The sequence below is a fragment of the Oratosquilla oratoria genome, chromosome 41 (assembly GCF_046742065.1).
Source record: "Oratosquilla oratoria isolate Oo_2021 chromosome 41, ASM4674206v1, whole genome shotgun sequence".
NCBI classification, from domain to species: domain Eukaryota; kingdom Metazoa; phylum Arthropoda; class Malacostraca; order Stomatopoda; family Squillidae; genus Oratosquilla; species Oratosquilla oratoria.
Genome location: NC_134817.1, coordinates 7,543,602 through 7,563,990, shown reverse-complemented (window position 1 = coordinate 7,563,990; position 20,389 = coordinate 7,543,602). Strand labels below are relative to the sequence as shown.

The 20,389-nt window shown below is 43.3% G+C and overlaps 2 protein-coding genes across 6 annotated transcripts in view; both read right to left on the bottom strand.

Moving 5' to 3' along the window:
• Nucleotides 1–2,320: 2,320 nt before the first annotated feature.
• LOC143020936 (flavin reductase (NADPH)-like) overlaps nt 2,321–20,389 on the bottom strand; it is a 58,947-nt gene continuing 40,878 nt past the window's right edge. Inside the window, exons 2-6 of one of the 2 annotated variants that reach the window (XM_076177922.1) lie at nt 10,203–10,367; nt 5,794–5,883; nt 3,358–3,489; nt 2,769–2,968; nt 2,321–2,529 (exon numbers count right to left, since the gene is read on the bottom strand). In XM_076177922.1, the coding sequence (XP_076034037.1) occupies nt 2,811–2,968; nt 3,358–3,489; nt 5,794–5,883; nt 10,203–10,367 (545 nt within the window). In that variant the 3' untranslated portion in view covers nt 2,321–2,529; nt 2,769–2,810. The remainder of the gene's footprint in view (nt 2,530–2,768; nt 2,969–3,357; nt 3,490–5,793; nt 5,884–10,202; nt 10,368–20,389) is intronic. The other variant, XM_076177921.1, reaches the window with a different exon arrangement.
• The window catches only part of LOC143020935 (methylglutaconyl-CoA hydratase, mitochondrial), a 45,152-nt gene continuing 40,652 nt past the window's right edge, over nt 15,890–20,389 (bottom strand). For 2 of the 4 annotated variants that reach the window (XM_076177916.1, XM_076177920.1), the window contains exon 2: nt 15,890–17,333. In XM_076177916.1, coding sequence (XP_076034031.1) covers nt 16,430–17,311 — 882 coding nt within the window. In that variant the 5' untranslated portion in view covers nt 17,312–17,333 and the 3' untranslated portion in view covers nt 15,890–16,429. Of the gene's footprint in view, nt 17,334–17,528; nt 17,789–17,924; nt 17,980–20,389 lie in introns of those variants that run through there. The other 2 variants (XM_076177918.1, XM_076177919.1) reach the window with 2 other exon arrangements.

Sequence of the window (20,389 nt, the reverse complement as noted above, 5' to 3'; positions counted from 1 at the left end):
CATCCTATTTTAAACACAAACATTAACTTGAGATTGTCAGAAGCGAACTGTTAAAAATGTTGTGCAAGTCATTGAGGGTATTGTAACCAAATCCAGTACTTGTCAAACGAATCCACAGTATTTTAGGAAGACTGAATTCGTCAGATTTACCTTAAAACAAATTAAAGATACTTCGGGGAAGCTCTGCGTCGAGCTTAGGATCCTACTAATCGAATTGGTGGTGGCGGCACACTAGGCAATTCTCGATAGCATGCTATTTGCTTTTGATACTTGGTTTGAGTAGACGCGACTTCGGTTATGATATTGTTGCGGAAGTCTAGGATATTGTAACCGATGTCGTTTCTACTCAAGGGAAGTAGCAAAAGTAAGTAGCATGCTAGCTGGATATGCCCACCGTGCCGAAACATTTAGCATCTCAAACTGTTTTCCTAAACGGTGTTTTTCAGGTGGGGGGGGGGGAGTATTCTTAATATTTTGTCCCAACCCCTCTCCGCTGAAGAGAATTTAACCAGAATAGGATATGTAAAGTGTGCCATGGTAGTACTAGGAACTTTCTCGGAGAAACAGCCTAATGTAAGGAGAAAATAGGGGCGGGTTTTGTCTCTTCCAAAGTCCTATTCATCGGCTCGACATTTCCTTTGCCCCCTTCTGTGTCGTGATGCGGTTCTTTGTGTAAGTGCCGTCAGGCGATTTTATTCGACTGAGAGTTGGTCTCTACGTGAAAGTCTCGACAGAGAGAGAGAGACCGTTTAGTAACATGTCTCTCCTTCGTCTGAATGAAATCGCCCGGCGACATCTTGGTAATATATGCAAAGTACGCCAACAGTGCCGATGGGGATATTATTATCCTTTCCTCGGTTATATTGTAAAATAACAACAAATTTATCTCAGAGAAGTAAATTCTGGTTTTTAACACAATTGTTGGAAACGAAATAAAGCTAATTTGGATTGCACGCACTGCGTTTTCTATCAAAAAGTAAGTTTTCAGACAAACCAGAATCACGTCGGTGGGGTGTTACGTGAAAACAACTTAAAATACGAGAATACTAAACCCATCGAGAATAACGATATTTGTATTGCACCAATTCTGTGTACCTTGCTGTCTTATGGTATGACGCGCGCATGGGTGCACATTGTGTGTGTGTGTGTGTGTGTGTGTGTGTGTGTGTGTGTGTGTGTGTGTGTATTCACCTCGGATCTGCTGCAGTCTCTGTCGAGACAGCCAGACACCACCCTACGGCAGTGAGCTCAGAGCTCCTTATTAGCCGATCTCTGGGTAGGTCTGAGATCACTCACACACCACACACCGGGACAGCAAGGTCACAACTCCTTGACTAACGTCCCGTACCTACTCGCTGCTAGGTGAACAGGGTGTGTGTGTGTGTGTGTGTGTGTGTGTGTGTGTGTATGTGTGTGCACATGGGGATATGAATGTCGTGTACGAGAGCCTGTATGTCATGCGCAGGCATACAAAATATTAAGTAAAGTATACAATGTGGTTAACGCTACTGTGATTAAACCTAATTTGTGTAAGGCGACCGTTACAATTTGTGACTTGATGGAGTGGCGTAAAATCAGGTCAGATCGTTTATTATTGGCTATTTCAAATTTATCACCGCCCACTCGTTTAGCTCAGCCAATCAGGAGGTCGCACCGTAATCGCATTGGGTGGGGATTACTCTAGACATCAATTTCAAATGTGAGTGTGTGTGTGCGAGCGCGCATTCAATTGGAAGTGTTTTCCTTCTTCGGGATATGTACTCGGAAACAACTAAAAGATTGTCAAGAAATAAATGCTAATAAAACCATCGCACATGGTCGGGGCAAGAGCAGCAGCAACCAAGAATTTTTTGTTATAAACATCTTAACTGTGTCAGCATTGCTACCCAGAGATTGGAAGATACAGATGCAATACTGGTGTGTATATGTGTGTGTGTGTGTGTGTGTGTGTGTGTGTGTGTGATGTGTGTGTATATATATATATATATATATAAAAATATATATATATATATATATATATATATATATATATATATATATATAATATATATAATGTGACGGTGATGTCGATCAAATAATTCCGACTGTGGTTCAGTGTAAAATAATAAGTACGGACATAAGTTAGCAGTCGACTTAATTCCTCGGAAAGTAGATTAACTTCCAGGTTCGTGAATTTTATAGGGTCAGCAGTTCAGTCGGTAAGGCGACGGCAGTGAGAATCCACGAGCCCAGGTTCGAATCCTGGGACGACAGACGGAATGATTATTATTATTATATATATATACATATACATATATATATATATATACATATATATATACATATACATATACATATACATATATGTGTGTGTGTGTGTGTGTGTGTGTGTGTTATAATATGTATGTATACACGAGTTACAGTTGTATTAATCAATAGATGATGTCTTGCATGCCGAACTACTTAGGTGAGGGAACACTATTCGTAGCCCTTCCTGAGTCGACAGACAGTTGCTCTTTCGTAGCCTTGTTGGAGACGATGCACATATGGCTGAAAAATAAAAATATCCATTACATGAACGTAATGATTATAATTATATTAAGAATACCAAAACTCACATAGGTATAGATAAGAAGAAAAGCGATCATTGTTTTGAAATACCAATAGAAATGTGTTTACGTCTTCACAGGAATGCGTAGAAAATGTCGAAAACTTGTCTAATCTTGTATGTACAGTAGACGGAAATAAAGTCAGTAATAAGAACAGACTTAAAGTCTAATTCTACCCACCTACTGTGCTCTTGTGTTGTTTTCCATTGTCGTACGACCTCCTTAGTTGGGCCGGTCGCACAGGCTACACATCTGGTAGACGTTTCTGTCATCCTCGATGCAGGTCACCAAGAAGTGTCCCAGGTCGTGTTTGTTGATAACTCGGCCGGGCTGACTACCGCGCTTCACCAAGTAATCGCCTGTCCCGATCTCCACGTTGGCTGGGGAGGGGAGTTTGTGGTCAAGATAGCACTACTGTTTTAGTTTACTCGTGACAAGTACATATACAGTTTTTTTTAGTTCTGAAATACTTTACAGTTTTCATTTGAAGGCATATGTTCACCTGACACAAGAGTGAGGTTGGCAGGAAGGAAAGTTAGTATTCTTTTCTGGCACTGGGAAATGGGATGAGTTTGTGTCAGCCCCTGCCTTCTGACACAAATCAGGGTTGGGAGCTGGGTCAGTGTTTCAAACATGGAACATGACACTGTGCTGCGGTCGAACATTACACCGACAAATCGGAAGAGGATAGGAGCTCGTTAATGTATTCTGAGATAGGAGCTCGTTAATGTATTCTGACTATAGTGGAAGTTGAGGGGGCGGGGCTTACGCTCAATGTGGGGCGGGAGGACAGCGATCCACTCCCTGTCACTCTCCCTGAGGGCCACAATCATCCTCTCGTGGTCCTCCAGGATGTTGTGGAACTGCGGAGGAACCATCGACTTCTCCCGGAAGTTGAACGCTGCAATGGAAGAGAGAACGAGTGACGAGATCAAATGTATCGCTTGTCGACGTGACCAAAGCTTTCGACACAGTCACCAGGGAAGGATTGTGGCAGACTGTGGGAACGCCTTGGATGTCCCCGAATAATAATAATAATTAATAATAATAATAATAATAATAATAATAATAACAATAATAGTAATAATTATAATAACAATAATATTAAGAGTTTCCCTATCTGTGGGTCGCGATTAGCTGGGAACTCGCGAAACCTTGCTTGAAGCAGCTTAGAATATCATAGCTTCAGGAAATGACAGCCTGAATAAAGCCCGTTAGGTGGCTTTGCTTACTAATGTTTAGTGTCTATTCTTCTGAAGGATGCTCCCGTCATATGCTCATTCCTTGTTTTCTTCCCGGGGGGGGGGGGCGCATAGGGAAACACATTCTGAAGCAGTTAAACCAAATTTATTCGCATACACGATCTTCAACTCACAGGTATAACACTCGAATCAGTGGGATGAAATCTCCCTCCTAGAGTAATCGAAAGTGAGAGTACTAAAGCGCGGATTATGCTGAGAGCGAAAGAAAACGCGAGACAGTGAGAGCATGGGAAAGCGTGGGGGCTCAGAAGAGAGAGGGAGAGTAGTGGGCGAGATGCGTGGAAAGACGTACAATCGAGTGATAGAAAGCCTTAGACCTCCCCTCACCCTCTCCCTCCTCCTCCTCCTCCCTGCCCACCTTCCAATCCCTCTCAAGGACCGTTGCAGCCATGTTGGCGTGGTGTAGGATGAGAGAACTGTTTTGTGTATAACAAAGTAGTGTGTGTGTGTTGTGTTTTATGTGTGCGCATGTATGTGTGTTCGCAAACTGATATATACTCTAAGTCTGTTTTTATCTGATTTTTTTCTTATTAATCCTAACGAATCTCAATGGGGTATTGCGTATTTCAACATTACAAAAACAATTTTTTTTTTTACAGGTGACCAAATCTGAAAACTTGTTACGTGAGGGAATACTGATTATATGTACACAATAATTTGTCATGGACAAAGGGGTACAATATATATATATATATATATATATATATATATATATATATATATAAATATAAAAGCAAGTTTCCTTGTTTAGTGCCATGACTGTTTGAGTCGAGCAATTTTAGTGCGTGTAGGCAGGTCCAGACACACACAAAGCTGGTAACTAAACTAAAACAAAAAGTATGAAACGACAGTGGGAGTAAGACAGGTTGCAACAACAATAATAATAATGATAATAATAATGATAATAATAATGACGACGAAAATTCAAAACGAACGGATGGACAGGAAAAAATGTCGTGATGGCGATAATGACCATTCAGCCTTGGCGTATCCTTAAATGTCTACAGCGGAGAAAGAAAATGCTCTTGGTAAACAGCTTCGGGAGGTCTGGGAACACCTGGCTCTCCTATTAGCTAGACAAACACGTCCGTAGTCAACCAAAATAAAATCTACAATGTCCTTCATTGTACCACAAGGAGTCCTCACTCATTGTATCACAGGTTCGTTCTTTTAGCGAATAAAATCATCTGGCGACACAAAACAAAAATATATTGAGGATAACAATTCGAAGAATCTAATTTCCTTCCTCTGCCCCATCCTCCCTCAGTCACCAACAGAAATGACGGGTGACGTCATGTTCTTTGAAGATCAATGACGTCATAGTCAGGTGATTTAAAATCCTACTTGCGACATTATAGGATCTTACAAATAGCGCCAAGGAGGGAATGTGGGTTGATAACGTTATTGGTAGAATGGATGACGTATTTAATAAATAATGGAGTCATAGTTAAATATGACGTCACATTCAGTTTGACGTCATAGGCTAACTCGTCTCCCCACGCATGCCTGGTGCAGACGTCATAATTTACCTTGGGTAGTTACTCACGTGATTCTACTTGTCAAAGCCTTTATACAGATATTACCCTTTATTGGGAATCTTGAAATCCAGAACTCTTCAGTGGTCAATTTTTTTTCTTCAGAAATCTAGAAAATTCCGGATATCAGAAGCACCTACAATGTCCAGAATATTTTTGGAAGATTTTCAGGGGGGACCCTTTCTCCTGAGGCGAAACAATTATATATTCGTAATTTGGCATTGAACAAAATAGAACCAGTGCATAACACGAGAATAGATTAGTTCCAATAATAATCACACTTACCCCCCACCCTCCTATCAGACTCTCTCGCACACCGTTTGACGTATCCTTTCTCAGATTCCAACACAACAATACATTACCATTGTGCGCACACCTGCACGTTGGTGCATCGTTTCCACAACTTACCAGACATGCAGGCCGAAATTCTTGCCACGCCATACTTGCACATAGCCTCCAGTATAAGCTTGGTGCTGTCCGACATGACGCTGGTGGGGCCTATGGTGAGGGGGGACAAGAGAGGACGTTCAAGCGTTAGTGATTGTGAACGTAAACAAAAGGATGTATATGTTTTTAAATCTTTCCCCACTTGAGACAAGTGTGTCAAGTGGAATTGTGATTTTTTTCTACGTCGTTTCTCCGTCTGGTCTTTGTACACGGCCTGTGAGAAATGAAATGTGAGGAAAATCATGAGAAGAATCTGCAATCCAATGACAGACGTGGGAATAGGTTTCCCGCCAATTTAGTTGTGCCCTGGAAATGTCTCATATAATATTGATAGATATATACATTCTCTCGATTCTTTTCTACATTTTGAACTTTATGAAATAATTGTCAGTATTGCGATGTATATACATTCCATTCTGAACACAATCTCAAAGTAACATATATACTTCATGAATTATTTTAGGACCAAAATAATATAGTATGTAGTGTTACGAGAACCATTTTTGAACTACCAAGAATCTATTATTATACCAAATTTAAATTCTTCCTCTTACAATTTCTTTAAGTAATTATAAACTATTTACAGCTTGCTTGGAAGATATTTTCAGAAGATTGAGTTGGAAAAAAAAAGGTATTAATGGCGAATATCTGAACCATCTAAGATTTGCGGATGACATTATTCTTATTTCAGAGAGAGCAGAAGACTTGCAAGATATGCTGAGTGATCTAAACAAATAAAGTCTCAAAGTAGGTTTAAAAATGAATAAGAGTAAAATCAAAGTAATGTTTAACAAGAAAGTTCAAAGTAAAGAGATTGTGATTGATGGTGAGTCTTGAAGTTGAGGAGTATAATTATTTAGGGCAGATGGTGAAAGTGAGATCATGATAATGAAATAAAAAGACGCATTACAATTGGTTGGAAAGTGTTTGGTAAATATAATAAAATACTGAGAGGCTCTCTACCTCTGTTGGAAAGGTAAAGTTTGTAAGCAATGCATTCTACCAGCAATATACGGATGTGAGACTTGGAAACTAACGAAGGCGATGGAAACAAAACTAAGGACTGCATAGAGGAGAATGGAGAGATCAATGATGGGAATAACGCTGAGAGACCGAAAGAGAGCAAGTTGGGTGAGAGAGCAGACTAGAGTGAAAGATATTGTGGAGGCGGTAAAAGAGAGGAAGTGGAATTGGGGAGGTAAGTTAGTGCGAACGACTAATGAGCGATGGAGCAAGTGTGTTACTGAATGGACGCCGCGAGATAGGAAGCGTGGAAGAGGGAGACCAGACAGAAGGTGGAGAGACGAGATCGAGAAGTTTGCAGAAGTGACGTGGCAGAGGATGGCGCGGTCGTGTGAATCATGGAATGCTATGAAGGAGGCCTTTGTTCAGCAGTGGACTCAGGATGGCTGATTTGATTGATTGTAAGTTAATAGTAGACAAATTTATCATACTCGACAAGAATCGATAAATCATATTGACGTAAGAACTGCAGCGTAGGTAAAGAAATGCTCGTGACTACACTACATTATCCTCCGTAATTGAGTGCATTACGATATGGATGATAGGTATATAATCATTAGGTGCCATTGAATTTCCATTTATTACACAACAGTTAAACATATTATATTTGTTCTCTTCTGGAAACTATATCCAAAGCAAAGCACTGAAACTTCTAGAAGCTTTCAGTCCCACGTTCAGTTATACAACGGAAACTGCTGGTGACGTCATCGTTTTTGAACTGTAGATAAAAAATTAAGTTTTCACAAGAGCCTGGCTAGCAATAAATTACACGTGTCATTATATGAGTTTTGACAGAATATTAGCAATGATGAAAACACTGCCGTGTTCAACGCTCTACGTTGAAAGGTGAATTTGCGACATAAGTATACATATGTGTAGTATTAGTGTGTATTGCTGCATAACAGAGGAGTAGTCGGTGTTACATAGTGTATATGCCACTTCTATCCTTGGAAACATTATTTTATTTATATACTTATTTATTATTATTATTTTTTGAGAGAATGTTTAAAGGCGGTAGCAGAAAAGTGAGATGATAGACATCAAAAGTGATATTATATATATATATATATAATATATATATATATATATATTATTTTGTATAAAAAAACAAATATAAGCGTGGGTCTGGTCCGCAGGGGTGTCAGTAGAATTCCTCAAGAATTGACTGAATAAAACCAATACGGAGGGAGGGAAGAGAGAGATTCTTGGGCTCATTCCGGACACCAAATGCCAGCCACTCGGGAGTGCACCTTCAGATGAATGTGAGGACGTCCATGATCCTTAAAGATCAGCGTCGGGGGAGATGATTCTTATCGACGTCCGCCCCGTATAACCACCGATTAAGAGCACTCCATCGTTGGATATAAATTTGAATCGTGTAAATTAATTTTGAACTGTGGCGCATTTAGATTATTTGATGGGAAAGGACAATTGTATGTTATAATGCATATCTAGGGTCGTCTCTGTACAATACACGCGTCTTTTGTCAGGCTTAATAGAATATATAAAGTGAATAGTGGAAGTGGGCTTTTGAAGCTACACTAGTATCCTCTCTCTCTCTCTCTCTCCGGCACGTTCGTCATCCCTCCATCAGGTGAGTGTGACTCGACGCTCAAGGATGAACTATATCATGCTTGACACCCAATCCTGTGGTACGGGCAGACTGTCAGGATCGAGGCCGGTATGTGTGTGTGTGTGTGTGTGTGTGTGTGACAAGTAAACAGAAACAATTCGAACGAGACTCAGAGACAGAGACGTACATAGACACACGGGTACACAGACACGAAGACAGATAGGAAGGCAGACACAGGCAGAAAGGTAGAGAGAGAGAGAGAGAGAGAGACTCGGGTCTTGTTGACCAAACCACATTACGTAAACAACGTCTATAAAGGAGGAGGAGGAGGAAGTTGTTGGAAGAACTTGAACTGAATCAGACACCACTAGACCGTGTTGTCGTCCCGTCACTCCCCATCCTCCTCCTCCACTTCCTCCTCCTCATCTTCCTCTTCTCCCCCCCTCCCCGCACTGCTCCCGTTTTTATACCCAGTGAAACAGTCCAGTACTAATACAAAGCAGACATTAGTCCAATAAATTTTCCTAGTTGAATTATCCAAAATATACATACACAAAAAACTAGGGAAATATGAAAAAAAATCTATACAGATTGATTATGGTGAAATGTAGGTAATCCATTAAAACCCCATCTATCACCACAACAGAACAATAACGGCTGACGCAAACCAGACCAAAATATCTGAAGAGTGTCTCTAAGCCAAGGAGGTACTGAGCCATTCAAATGGTCTCGTTTAAATTGAAATAATCTTGTGACTGATTTGAGTATACAAGTCAAGTTGTCGAAGAGTTGGGGAAAGTTGATGCAGTGTGCCACTGAGATGGAAAGGAGAAGGAAAGGAAGACGAAGAAAAAGAAAAGAATAGAAAGAGGGAAAAGGAAAGAGAAGGGGAGAAAGTGGAAATGCTTCCGGCGTCCCATGAAAGAAAACGGGAGGTGGACCATCACTCAAAAAGCTGTCAGGAACTAATTAGACCACCGCGCCAGCTTAACTGCTTACCCCTGGTGACGTAATTTATGGCCAGTGGTCCGGCTTGAGACAGGCGATTTTATGTAGTCGAGGGGAGGAGGGGTGGGCAATTACGCCCTGAGAACGAGGGAGAGTTGGGGGGGGGGGAGAAGAATACTAATGAGGTACGGAAAGAAGAGGGTAGTAATAAGAAACATGAGGGAAGGAAAGGAAGAGGAGAAGGCAGAAAAAGGAGAAGAGGAGGAGAGAGGGAAGGCACGGGAGGAAGGAGAAAGGAACAAAGAAAACGGAAGGCGGGTAAGGAAGAGGAGGTAAGGAGGGAGAGAAAGGGCGGGAGGAGAAAGGAAGAAAAGAGAGTCTGAGAGAGGGAGAAGAAAAGGAAGATTTCAGAACTATTCCTTCGAGACACCCCCGTCTCCCCAGCATCCTGCCCAAGTAGGCCCTCTTGTTTTTATGCATTTTGCACGACATCCGAGAATTTTTTCTATGACTTGTTGATAAATTTATTTCTAATTATTAAATGGAAACATTTTTAAAGTATTGTTGTTTGTTTTCAATTTTTCCTGAGGTAGGACACATTCAAATAGGGTAGGTCACATACTAAACCAGTTTCAAAAAGGTCAACGTACTAAAGCGGCACCGTAGTATTTAAAAAAGGTAAACATACTAAAGCGGCACCGTAGTATTTAAAAAAGGTAAACATACTAAAGCGGCACCGTAGTATTTCAAAAAGGTAAACGTACTAAAGCGGCACCGTAGTATTTCAAAAAGGTAAACATACTAAAGCGGCACCGTAGTAACTTACTTAGGTCGTTCCTGGTACCAAGGGCGACCACGACGGCATCTTGGCCCATGACTGCGTCGTCCACGTCGTACTCGTTCGTCGAATCGCCCACCTTGACCTTGATCTGGTAGCTCAGGTCACCCGGAAGCTTCGACGGGTCCCGAACGAAGGCCGTGACGTCATAACCTAGGGAGGAGAGAGACCATAGGTCATGCACGGAAGGTTTGTTTCACGTCATTTTCGTCATATTGTTAGGCCCTGTTCACACAAGCGGTTTGAACCGCGTGGAAACCGCGGCGGTACCGGATAGTACAGGAAAATCAACGCGGCTATGTGTGAACACCTCTATTGACTTGCATTGTAATTGAACCGATTACTAGATTCTTTTAATGACGAGCATTCGGTGCAATGTGAACACACAGTGAATAAAGTAATTTTCTCTATTGGGAACAAATGAAATCAGGATACATTTTCAAAATTTCAGAAGGATTAGCTCAGAAATTTAAAAAATATCAAATAACATAAGCACGCTTCTATTTTTGTTGTATTTTGTTTCCGTTCCCAATATCGGAGAACATTTCCGAATTCTAGACCTGCTGACTACGAGCCAAGGCATATTGACGTCAAATAGAATAAAATGTGTAAAGTGCGACATCAGAGCATATTACTGTAATAAGAAAAACACCAAGTTATAATAAATAGTTCCTGATTAGGTTGGATAATTCAGATAACAATAATAAAAATAAACTCAGAAAATTAGGGTATATAGCAACATAAATTCTTAATAATAATAACAGTAATAATAATAATAATAATAATAGTTGGATGACGTATAGGGGAAGAGAGAGAGTGAGAGAGAAAGAGAGAGGTAAGAGTGTGGCTGAATCAGCTGGAGAAATACACGGTTATTGACCTCTGCTGCCAGCGTTGAAAGCCGTGGCGGATTTTCCGTCTCAGGGAGGTACAGGGAGTTGGGGGAAAGTCATAGGAAGGATGAGACTCCCTTCTCTCTCTCTTTTTACGTTTCCCCACTTGTTTATCCAACTGGGTTCCCGTTTTCTTCCTTACACGCCCATACACGTGCACTCGCGCATACATCATGCAGACATACGTGCTATGCATGCGCACACACCCATACATATACGCAAATGCATGCGTACACACACGATTCGACTGGCCGTGGTTAGAGTTCCCGGCCGCCACCACGGCGGTCCTGGTTCGAATCCCGCCCAGGGCTGGAATAATTTCAGTATCGATGCGCTGCGAGTCGTTACTCCAACTCTCGTGGGCGGGGAGCTGGGTGTGTGTGCGTGTAGGGTCACAGCATTACCCATAGATCGGTCATATATGAGCTCTCTTCCGGGGGGGAAATAGCTGTCGATCACGAGCCCAAGACGTGATCCAAGACCGTGGTGAATTAAACACACAGGGGAAATAAAATTCAGTCTACAAAGGAGAGAGAGAGAGAGCTAGCGAGTCGTAAAACACTTTATTACAATCGGTCTGACGTAAGCGCTGAGTATGAGGAATTTCGAAGGTTTTATTATCGTAGGATCAAGAAGCTTTTTTCCATATCTGGATAATCTATAGTAAATATATGTTAAGTGAGCAATCACACGCATATACAATTTCATGTACACACGCGCGCGGACAGTTTGCGTCAAAGGCTGTATTCTTTATTTCCAAGAAGTCGGCCAAATACGGGCCTTCTTTATTTTATTTTTTTATTATCATTCTCGAAATCATTCCCTCTTTACCTCACCACATCCTCCTCGAGAGAGGTCGTCCTCAAAAGGGACCTAACGGCCAAGTTTATTCATTTAATTCCGGTTGCCGTTAGACCGTTCTCCTTTACCGCGAAAAAAGTAGCGAAGAGTTAATGAGACAAAGCTAAAGATTGCCAGCGAGACGTCCATTTATCAACTTGCGCGTGTGCGCTCACACTTCGTGCTGCTACGATATTAATTACAGACATCATATTAGATGCTTTGGATCAAGATAAAGGGAGTGGTTAGGGTTAAGTATTGGAAAGAAAGGGAGATCTCAGTAACGAGTGACGGGCGGGGGGGGGGGGAAGAGGGGCCCCGACAAGGAATGAGGAGGAAGGGGCCTCAACATGGAGAGTCTCGGAAAAGGAATTAGGGGCCCCGAAAAGCAATAAGGGGGAAAAAAGAGCCCCCTCAAAGAGTGAGGAGGAAGGGGCCTTCACAAAGGGTTGAGGGCCTCCAATTGGGTGTGCGGCTTGGTATCTCCGAGGGGCCAGGGCCGGCTACGTGATAGAACGCAGCGCAGCCCCCCCCCCCTCTCTCACTCCCCTCTGCCCTCCATCGCGTCGTCTGGAAGTCTGCTTCCTTTTCCTTTTTATGCGTATCAATATTTTTTGTTCTTTTATCCATCCTGCTCCTTCAGGAGCTATCTGGAAGAAAGATGGGTCATCCTTATGTAGAAGGACTAGAGTGTCCTTGGCAACTAAGAAAGAAAGAAAAAATGGGGATATATTAAGATCTCGAGCTATCAGGGACCCCAAATATAATTATCGGAAGAGCCTCCTGAAACGTTATTTTGCTATGAAATCTTCATTAGTTCTGAATAGGACCGGCTGTAAACAAATGGTCGTTCCAGGTTGACTGTCGGGGGTGCAAGGTGGCCTTATATATCTATTTTGTGTGTGTGTGTGTGTGTGCGTGATTCACCATTGCCTTTGGATCACGTTTTGGACTCGTGATCGACAACTATTTCCCTTCCGGAGGAGAACTCAGAGCTCGTAGTCTTTCAAGTCCCGTCATTGTTTTTAGGGTTATTAAGACTTATGTAGATGAAAACTACAAACGGCATGCCGTAATGCTTTCTGCTTCATTTGTTTACATTTTATCGTTTTCCTTTGTTCACGTATTTATATGTCCATTTCGCTAATTATTTTGTTTCCGAAAAGGTCCTACCACTACGCTTCTCCCTCACCGTGATCTATTGGAAGTCCAGTGCCTGAAAGCAAACAGAATTCGTGCTTTCTCCTCCGTGAAAATAGTTTTTGCCTCAAGCGATGGAAGCCACAAACACTCCGGGTGTTGCCCCGCCCCCCACCTCACCCCCCGCAAGGAGAGATTACAAATAAAATTGGTTCAGTTATTTACGAACCAAATGTGTAGTAGAGAATGCAGGAATCCTTTGCCGCAGGGCAGAATCCATAGTAGTCACACAATCCGCATAACTCTGTCGAGGCAGTAGTGCCACCGACAAACTGTTTAGGAAAGGCAAGAAGCATTGGTCAATTGCAGTCTATAAGAACAGTATTCTTGTCGATGTGAACCGATGACGTCACACACCAGCTTCTGCTGTCCTTACAGTCTTGCTTAATGTAGACCTGATCGAAGATGTAACGTATAATTGTATCATGAACATTTTCACTGCTGTTTACTTCTACATTTGGTCTCGCTGCTTCCCACCCGGTCATAATATTAAATCTTTATTTTATTCAGTTGAGGGCACCCCCTTGCACAGCCAAGAAGTTCACTGGCTCATTTATACGTTATCTTGCATCTGGCAGGACCACTGGAGTTCCAATGTAATGTATCCATCATTTTCTCAATTACGAACCTTAAAATACAACTAGTCTTCTGTCAGGCCTTTTCTTAACCACACCCTACCTCAACGCACTTCCATGTTTTATATCGCTACCCCATTTCCCTCGTATCCCAACAGTTTCCCTTCTATGCCCCTTCCTAGTCCCCTCTCCCTCTCACACGATCCCTCCCGCCCTCGGAAAACATTTCATAACCTAGATTTTTCTTTCCGGGCAAAGTCGCCTCTCACCCTCCACTCGTATCCTCCTCCATTTCACCTCATTCATGGAGCCTCCGCAGTGGTTCACAAATTCTCCTGTCCACACCTACTGTTCTCTTTCTTGTAATTCCCTATAACTATAGTTTCTTATTGGTTAAAACTCGATTAACTGCTCCACCTGGAGTTTTAATCTATTCTTACATTTTTACTATATCTGCTGCTTTGCCGCGCCTGCAAGCCAGTTCCTTTCTCGCCTGACAACTCCTGTTTGAAAAAAATTCCCCCATTTTCTGTAGACATTCTTTTTCGCGCGCCACCGCCCGTTGCCCTGCGTCGTCTGCTCCAAGATGTCAGTCGCGTCGTCTTCGTTTCCACCCCCGAGCAACGATGATTTTTCCTCGTTCAGTGTCTCCTTCCCCCATGAATTGTTTTCAACCTACACGCTTTCCTCCATGTTGTTTTCTCTCGGTTCTCTCAAATATCTTTCGTCTTTATGCTTGCATTTCCCTCCTTGGATCTCTTTTCTTCGTGTCCTTGCGTATTGTTGCGTACAGAACCGTTTTCTCACCGACCGGGGGAGGCGGGTCCCTCTGCTACCGAGGTGTCATGGAAATAAACAGATTAGTGGAAAAAATGATAAAAACGTCACCAGGTGCAGGGAGGAAATCCAATTTCCATTATCTGACATGTATAGATGATCTATAGGAATAAAGTTGAACGAATTATATAATCTAAACACGAACAGAAAACAAGTAACGTACAGATGTGTCGTCCATTTATTGCATATTAAGATTTATGATCTTTTCAAAGGCCTGCGATCGACATTGAATAAATCAAATCTGTGTCTGGATTTACGCACACAAATACAGATGAAAATAATGACTGGCTCAACAAAATTAAGATATTAATTATGGTATTTAGAATTCCTAACATGTATATAACGTATATATTGCAATTTAACAGTTTACTGCATGATAATCATATCGCGGCAGGTTTCATTGCAATACTGCACAAATCTACTCAAAACTTGTTTTCTTATATACTGAAATGGATTCTGATATAATTCATAAAATTATTAGGTGGAAACAGTGTTAGATAAAATAATATTGATATAACGTAGAAAAACTCCGTTGTGTGGGATTTTGTTCTGTCGCCTTCTGATGGCTGTCACCGGTGGATCATATCAATCTTCCATCGCTCCGCATCCTCGTCACACCATTTCCTGTATGTCTTCTCTCATCACATCCATAAAACTTCTCTTATGGAAAATTAATATAAATAAATGGGCAATATTTGAATATATCCATTATCTTTTATACTCGCATCTTTCACCGCAATCGCAACTCATTGTGTGTGTGCATATATTGGGGTGGTGAAGTGTTTTGTGTGAAACGTTGCGATTTACGCCTACTCGTATTCGTTGTCAGCCAGGCGTTTCGAAATATGATATTGGCAGGACAAAGGTTGACCAATAACCTTTGATGTGAAGCAACGAAGTAAAGGTGAAGGGATTTGTAGCTCTAGTCTTTGCTGTCGAAATAATTTCTGTCGTAATCGTCTACTTTAGTGAATTGAAACTTGGCCAAAATTATTTTGGCGAATTGGGAGTTTGGCCAAAATTACTTTGGCGAATTGGGAATTTGACCAATTTTATTTTGGCAAATTGGGAATTTGGCCCCAATTTTTTTGGCAAATGATTTTGGCGAATTGGAATTGCCATTTTATTTTGGCGAATTGAGAATTTGGGCAAATAATTATTGGCCAAGTGGAAATTTGACCAAATTATTTTTGGTGAAATAGAAATCTGACCAATTATTTTGGACAGAAAATGAATTTGGCAAGAATATTTTGGCGAACAGGGAGTAATAATCCATGTTACCTGTCCAGCATCAGGTCGTCCACGACGTCAGGAAAAATGAAAGTAAATGACCAAGAAAATATTTTTATTTCCATAAGAAAAACCTAGAAAAAAACCCAAGGCTGCATTGTCACCCGTGTGTACAAATCACTCAACATACACTAACGTCTCACTAAAACTGACCACATAAAATTATTTGTACTTGTTAGCTACCAATCACTCTTTAACTATCCTTCAATCAGGTGGTAGACTATATATATTCACTTACGGCTGAGACGTCACCCGGGGGTGAGGAGTGAGGGAGTATAGTATAAACTTATTCGATCCCACGAATTGATAAATGTTCTAGACAACACCCAACGTTGTTGAGAACTCATTGTTAATAACAAGACGAAACACCAACCAACCATCGACATTCTTTGCAGATACGGGTCTAACACCGGACGACTTCATTCAGACGGAGGGGGGAGGGCAAGCGTGTGGGGGGGATAACTGGGCCCTCAAGCCTGCTAACCCCCCCCCTTATCTGAATAAAACCGCCCGGCGCTAGTCATAAGACAATCTGCATAGCTTGTAACGTGGCTAAAGGTGTTACGAACATTGTGTTCTTTCATTCTCCAGTGTACTGTGGCTTTCTCTTCTCCCTGAACGCCGTCAGTCCTTCTACCCTGTCCTTGGTAGGGATGACCTGAGCGTAGCAGGCCTCCTCCAGGGACAAGGCGGACCCGAGGTCCATCTCCATGCCTTTAGAGATGGCCGCTTTGGCCATCTTCACCCCGACAGGTCCATTGGGGAGGATTTTCTCGGCGATCTCGACGGCTTTCTGGTAGGCCGCATCCCCAGACTCGTTCTGCTGGGCCACGTGGTTCACGAGACCGATCTCTTCGGCCTCTGAGCCGTTGAGCACCGCGGCGGTGTAAATGAGCTCCTTCGCCTTCGCTAGCCCGACGATACGGGGGAGCCTCTGGGTGCCTCCGGCCCCTGGGATGATCGCGAGTTTCGTCTCGACCAAGCCCATCTTCGCATTCGTGGCCGCGACCCTGATGTCACAGGCGAGGGCCATCTCGAGGCCACCGCCAAGGGCCACCCCGTCCAGGGCCACGATCACGGGCATAGGGAGGTTCTCGATGTCCCCGATGGTGCTCCGCGCCTTGGCCACGAAGGGCCCCACGTCCTCCTGCTTCATCTTAGCTCGTTCCTTAAGGTCCGCTCCTGCGCAGAAGACCCCCGGGACGTGGGACCTGAGGATGACCACTCTCACGTTCTTGTCGTACCTCACCGAAGTGATCGCCTCTTCGAACTCCTTCAGCAAGTTCCTGCTGATGGCGTTCTTGGCCGCGGGGCGGTTCAGGCCGAAAACGGCGATGCCCTCGCGGTCTCCGGTTAGCCTTTCGACAACGCAGTCGACTCCAGCAGGAGCGCAGTAGCACCTTCGAAGCGCCAGCGAAGCGGGCCTGGCATGTTGGAGCGACCTAGAGAGGACGTGGAACATCTTTCAGGTCGTCTGAACAACTCTGTAAAAACAGAACGGTTAATTAAGCGTGTTCTATCATGTGTGGGTTCACGTTACTTCCTAGTGACAGACACTGTGACGACAGCTGTGGGTTGTGCTGGGTATACATGAAAAAGGGGACAAGATCACCTTCAACTACCAATACGATAAAAAGAGGAAAAAAAAAAAAAAATGAGAAGTGCAAGGTACGATCAACCCCTCCTCTTGAGACATCATATGTAGATGGATGTTACGTATGTCTAGCATTAATGTGATACATCAGTTATGCTCTTCGTGTCTAGCTCTGAATGTACGCATTAGACCAAGAGCACTACGATGTTGCTCTAATCCGAGGGACGTTGTGGGATGACCACTTTCACAATTAGATTCTTGGATGTTACGAAGTCCTCTGCCAAAAAATAGCTTTGCTAGTGGAAAAGCAGATACCCTGCTTCAGTTTCCGTGGGCCAAAATCATGTGACACTCCCACCCGCCCATCCACCCCGGCTGCAAATCGGCAAGAAATCTCGAGCTACCTCCCCCTCCACACACACACACATTGGATATGTGTGGGGAAAAATCAGAAAGCTACGATTCACGCCAAACTGCTCACTCTAGTATTGGTCCACCGAGGCACGTGTGGTGGTTAAGAAGCTGCGAGGAAAAGTGATGAAGAAAGAGGAAGGACATCGAGAGAGGGAGAGAGTAGGAGAAGGAGGAGGAGGAGGTGGGGGAAGAGAAAAAGAGGGGGGGAGGGAGAGGAGAGAGTGGGTAGTACGGCTTTAATCTAGGCTGCCATCCGGCAAATTCTATCCGCGTCTGGGGATACCCTCATTCCGGAAGAAAAAGGTTACTGAAATAGAACATACCTTCAGACTACACTAACACCTTCAACGTCCAAACAAGACCTAAAGAAACTACACATCAGCGACCTAGATGTCGGAGTAAAGAATACCCCCACTTCCCCACACACAATTATTTACCAAAATAACTATAACTCACTATCGATAGCAGCACTATCGCTGTCTACTTGTCATCGTTGGCTCGGGCTTCGATCGCTACTCTTCCCGAGGCTTGCCAACGTGAGTACGCGCTCATACACACGCCCGAGAGCGTTAAAACGCGGGGCATCATCCTGCATCTGGCAACAGGCCTACAAAGGGTTTTTCCGTTTTCTGACTCGAGCACCTCACCGCCCTCTTACCCACCCTCTCATTCAGACGCTGGAAACTCTCTAGCAGGCATAGCACAACCAAACCTTAGCGTTACGTGGTCTTCTGGTATATCACACAATTTCGTTCATGGGAGGGACAGACCTCGGGGAAAGCCGGTCCCCTCGGCTGCATAACGAGATAACATGGCATCTGTCATAAGGTAATATAATCGTTATGCCATTGTGAAGATAAGGGTCCCATATCATGTGGGGTACCAGGGAAATTGACAAAATAACTCGTCGACTGAGAGAAACAGGAGAAAGATGGTATGTGGTACATAAAATGTCAGAGATAGGGTGTGTAACCTCTTTGCAAGCGAGTGGATGCCACGGAGATGAACGAAACGGCTTGACCTAAGCCAGAACACGAAGAAAACGGTCGCCGTCAGCGCATGCAAAGGAAACCTACAGAAGCCGGCATCCGAACTTGGGCCCTTTCTGGGTTGATTTTGATCATTCTATTTTTAGTAACAACCTCGCTGCGCGGACTCCCCCACCTCCCCCCGCTTAATTAAACCGCCTGACGACGAGCAAAACAAGTACAGCTCGTCAAAAAATGTGGAAGGGTTGAACATTGTAAATACGTGTGTGGAAGGTTAAAAATCTTAGGACACGGGGATGGGTGGGGGTGGAATGTCATTCCCTCCTAATACTCTCCGCTACAAGCACCAGATTCCCTACTGCCATAAGCAGCTCTCCCATTACCAAACTCCACCATTCCATAGCTTGACTTTACACGCATGGAACCTGTTCTATCCTATTTCCCCATCACACCCCATTCTCCTACACCACCAGAACTTTCTTTACTTCGCCATACGTCCTATATTATTCATCTACTTTTTTTCCTATGCCTCTTCTACTTTTTCTTCCCATTCCAGCCTGCTACCACACCCTTATCTGATATACTCCACACTGCCTCCCTAACCACGACAAAACTACCTCACCCTACTACGCACGTTCTCATGTACGTCCCTCAGTCACCCTGTCTCCATTGTCACCCTACTCCTTATTACAGACTCAAGTGCCCATACACCCCCAAACAATGCCCACCATAACTCAAGGAACAGTATTGGAGTACCCTGGGCGCCTTGGCTCATACAAAACGTCTACCTCTCCTGGTCTACCGCCGCTCAAACCCTCCACCTTCACTCCCCCTCCTCCTCTTTATGTCCTCCACCTCAACCCTCCCACCCCACCGCCTCTGAAGGCCCCCATCAGCCATCGCCCAATGAGCCTCTCCACTTTAGCAACGGGCCATCCGAATCTCCCGCACCAATACAGACATACATACGTACGCATGTGTACGTGCACACACGCACGCACACACAATCACGTCATACACTCTTCGATTCCTCAACCTGGAGGTTTAGAACCAGTCTTAAAACTGGTTCTTCCCGTGTTATTGAGTACAACCAAGAGCCTCCATTCGCTCAAAAAACAAGTGACAAATTCTTGGCCCTGGGCTAGTTCTAAATATATTCAACTGGGAACTGTGTTGTACATTTCCCCCAAATACCAAAAAAGACATGGTACTCTAGGTCCCAAATTCGCCCCCCCCCAAAAAAAAATATATATATATATATATATATATATATATAAATTAATATCAGGTCAAATGGGCTGAAAGGGCATACAGACTTTCTGATGAATTCCGTAAAAAAAAAACTAATGCAGATGTATATATACTCAGAATACCCACCCAAGCCCCTGATTATACAAAAACGTTCTAAGGAACAATGGTGGTAAAAACGTTGAGGTCACCACCCTGTACTAAAACAATACCAACACAGATGGGCCACATCACTTGAATTGCTACAGATACAAACATCAAACAGAAGACACCGAATTCTCCCGTCCAAGCCCCA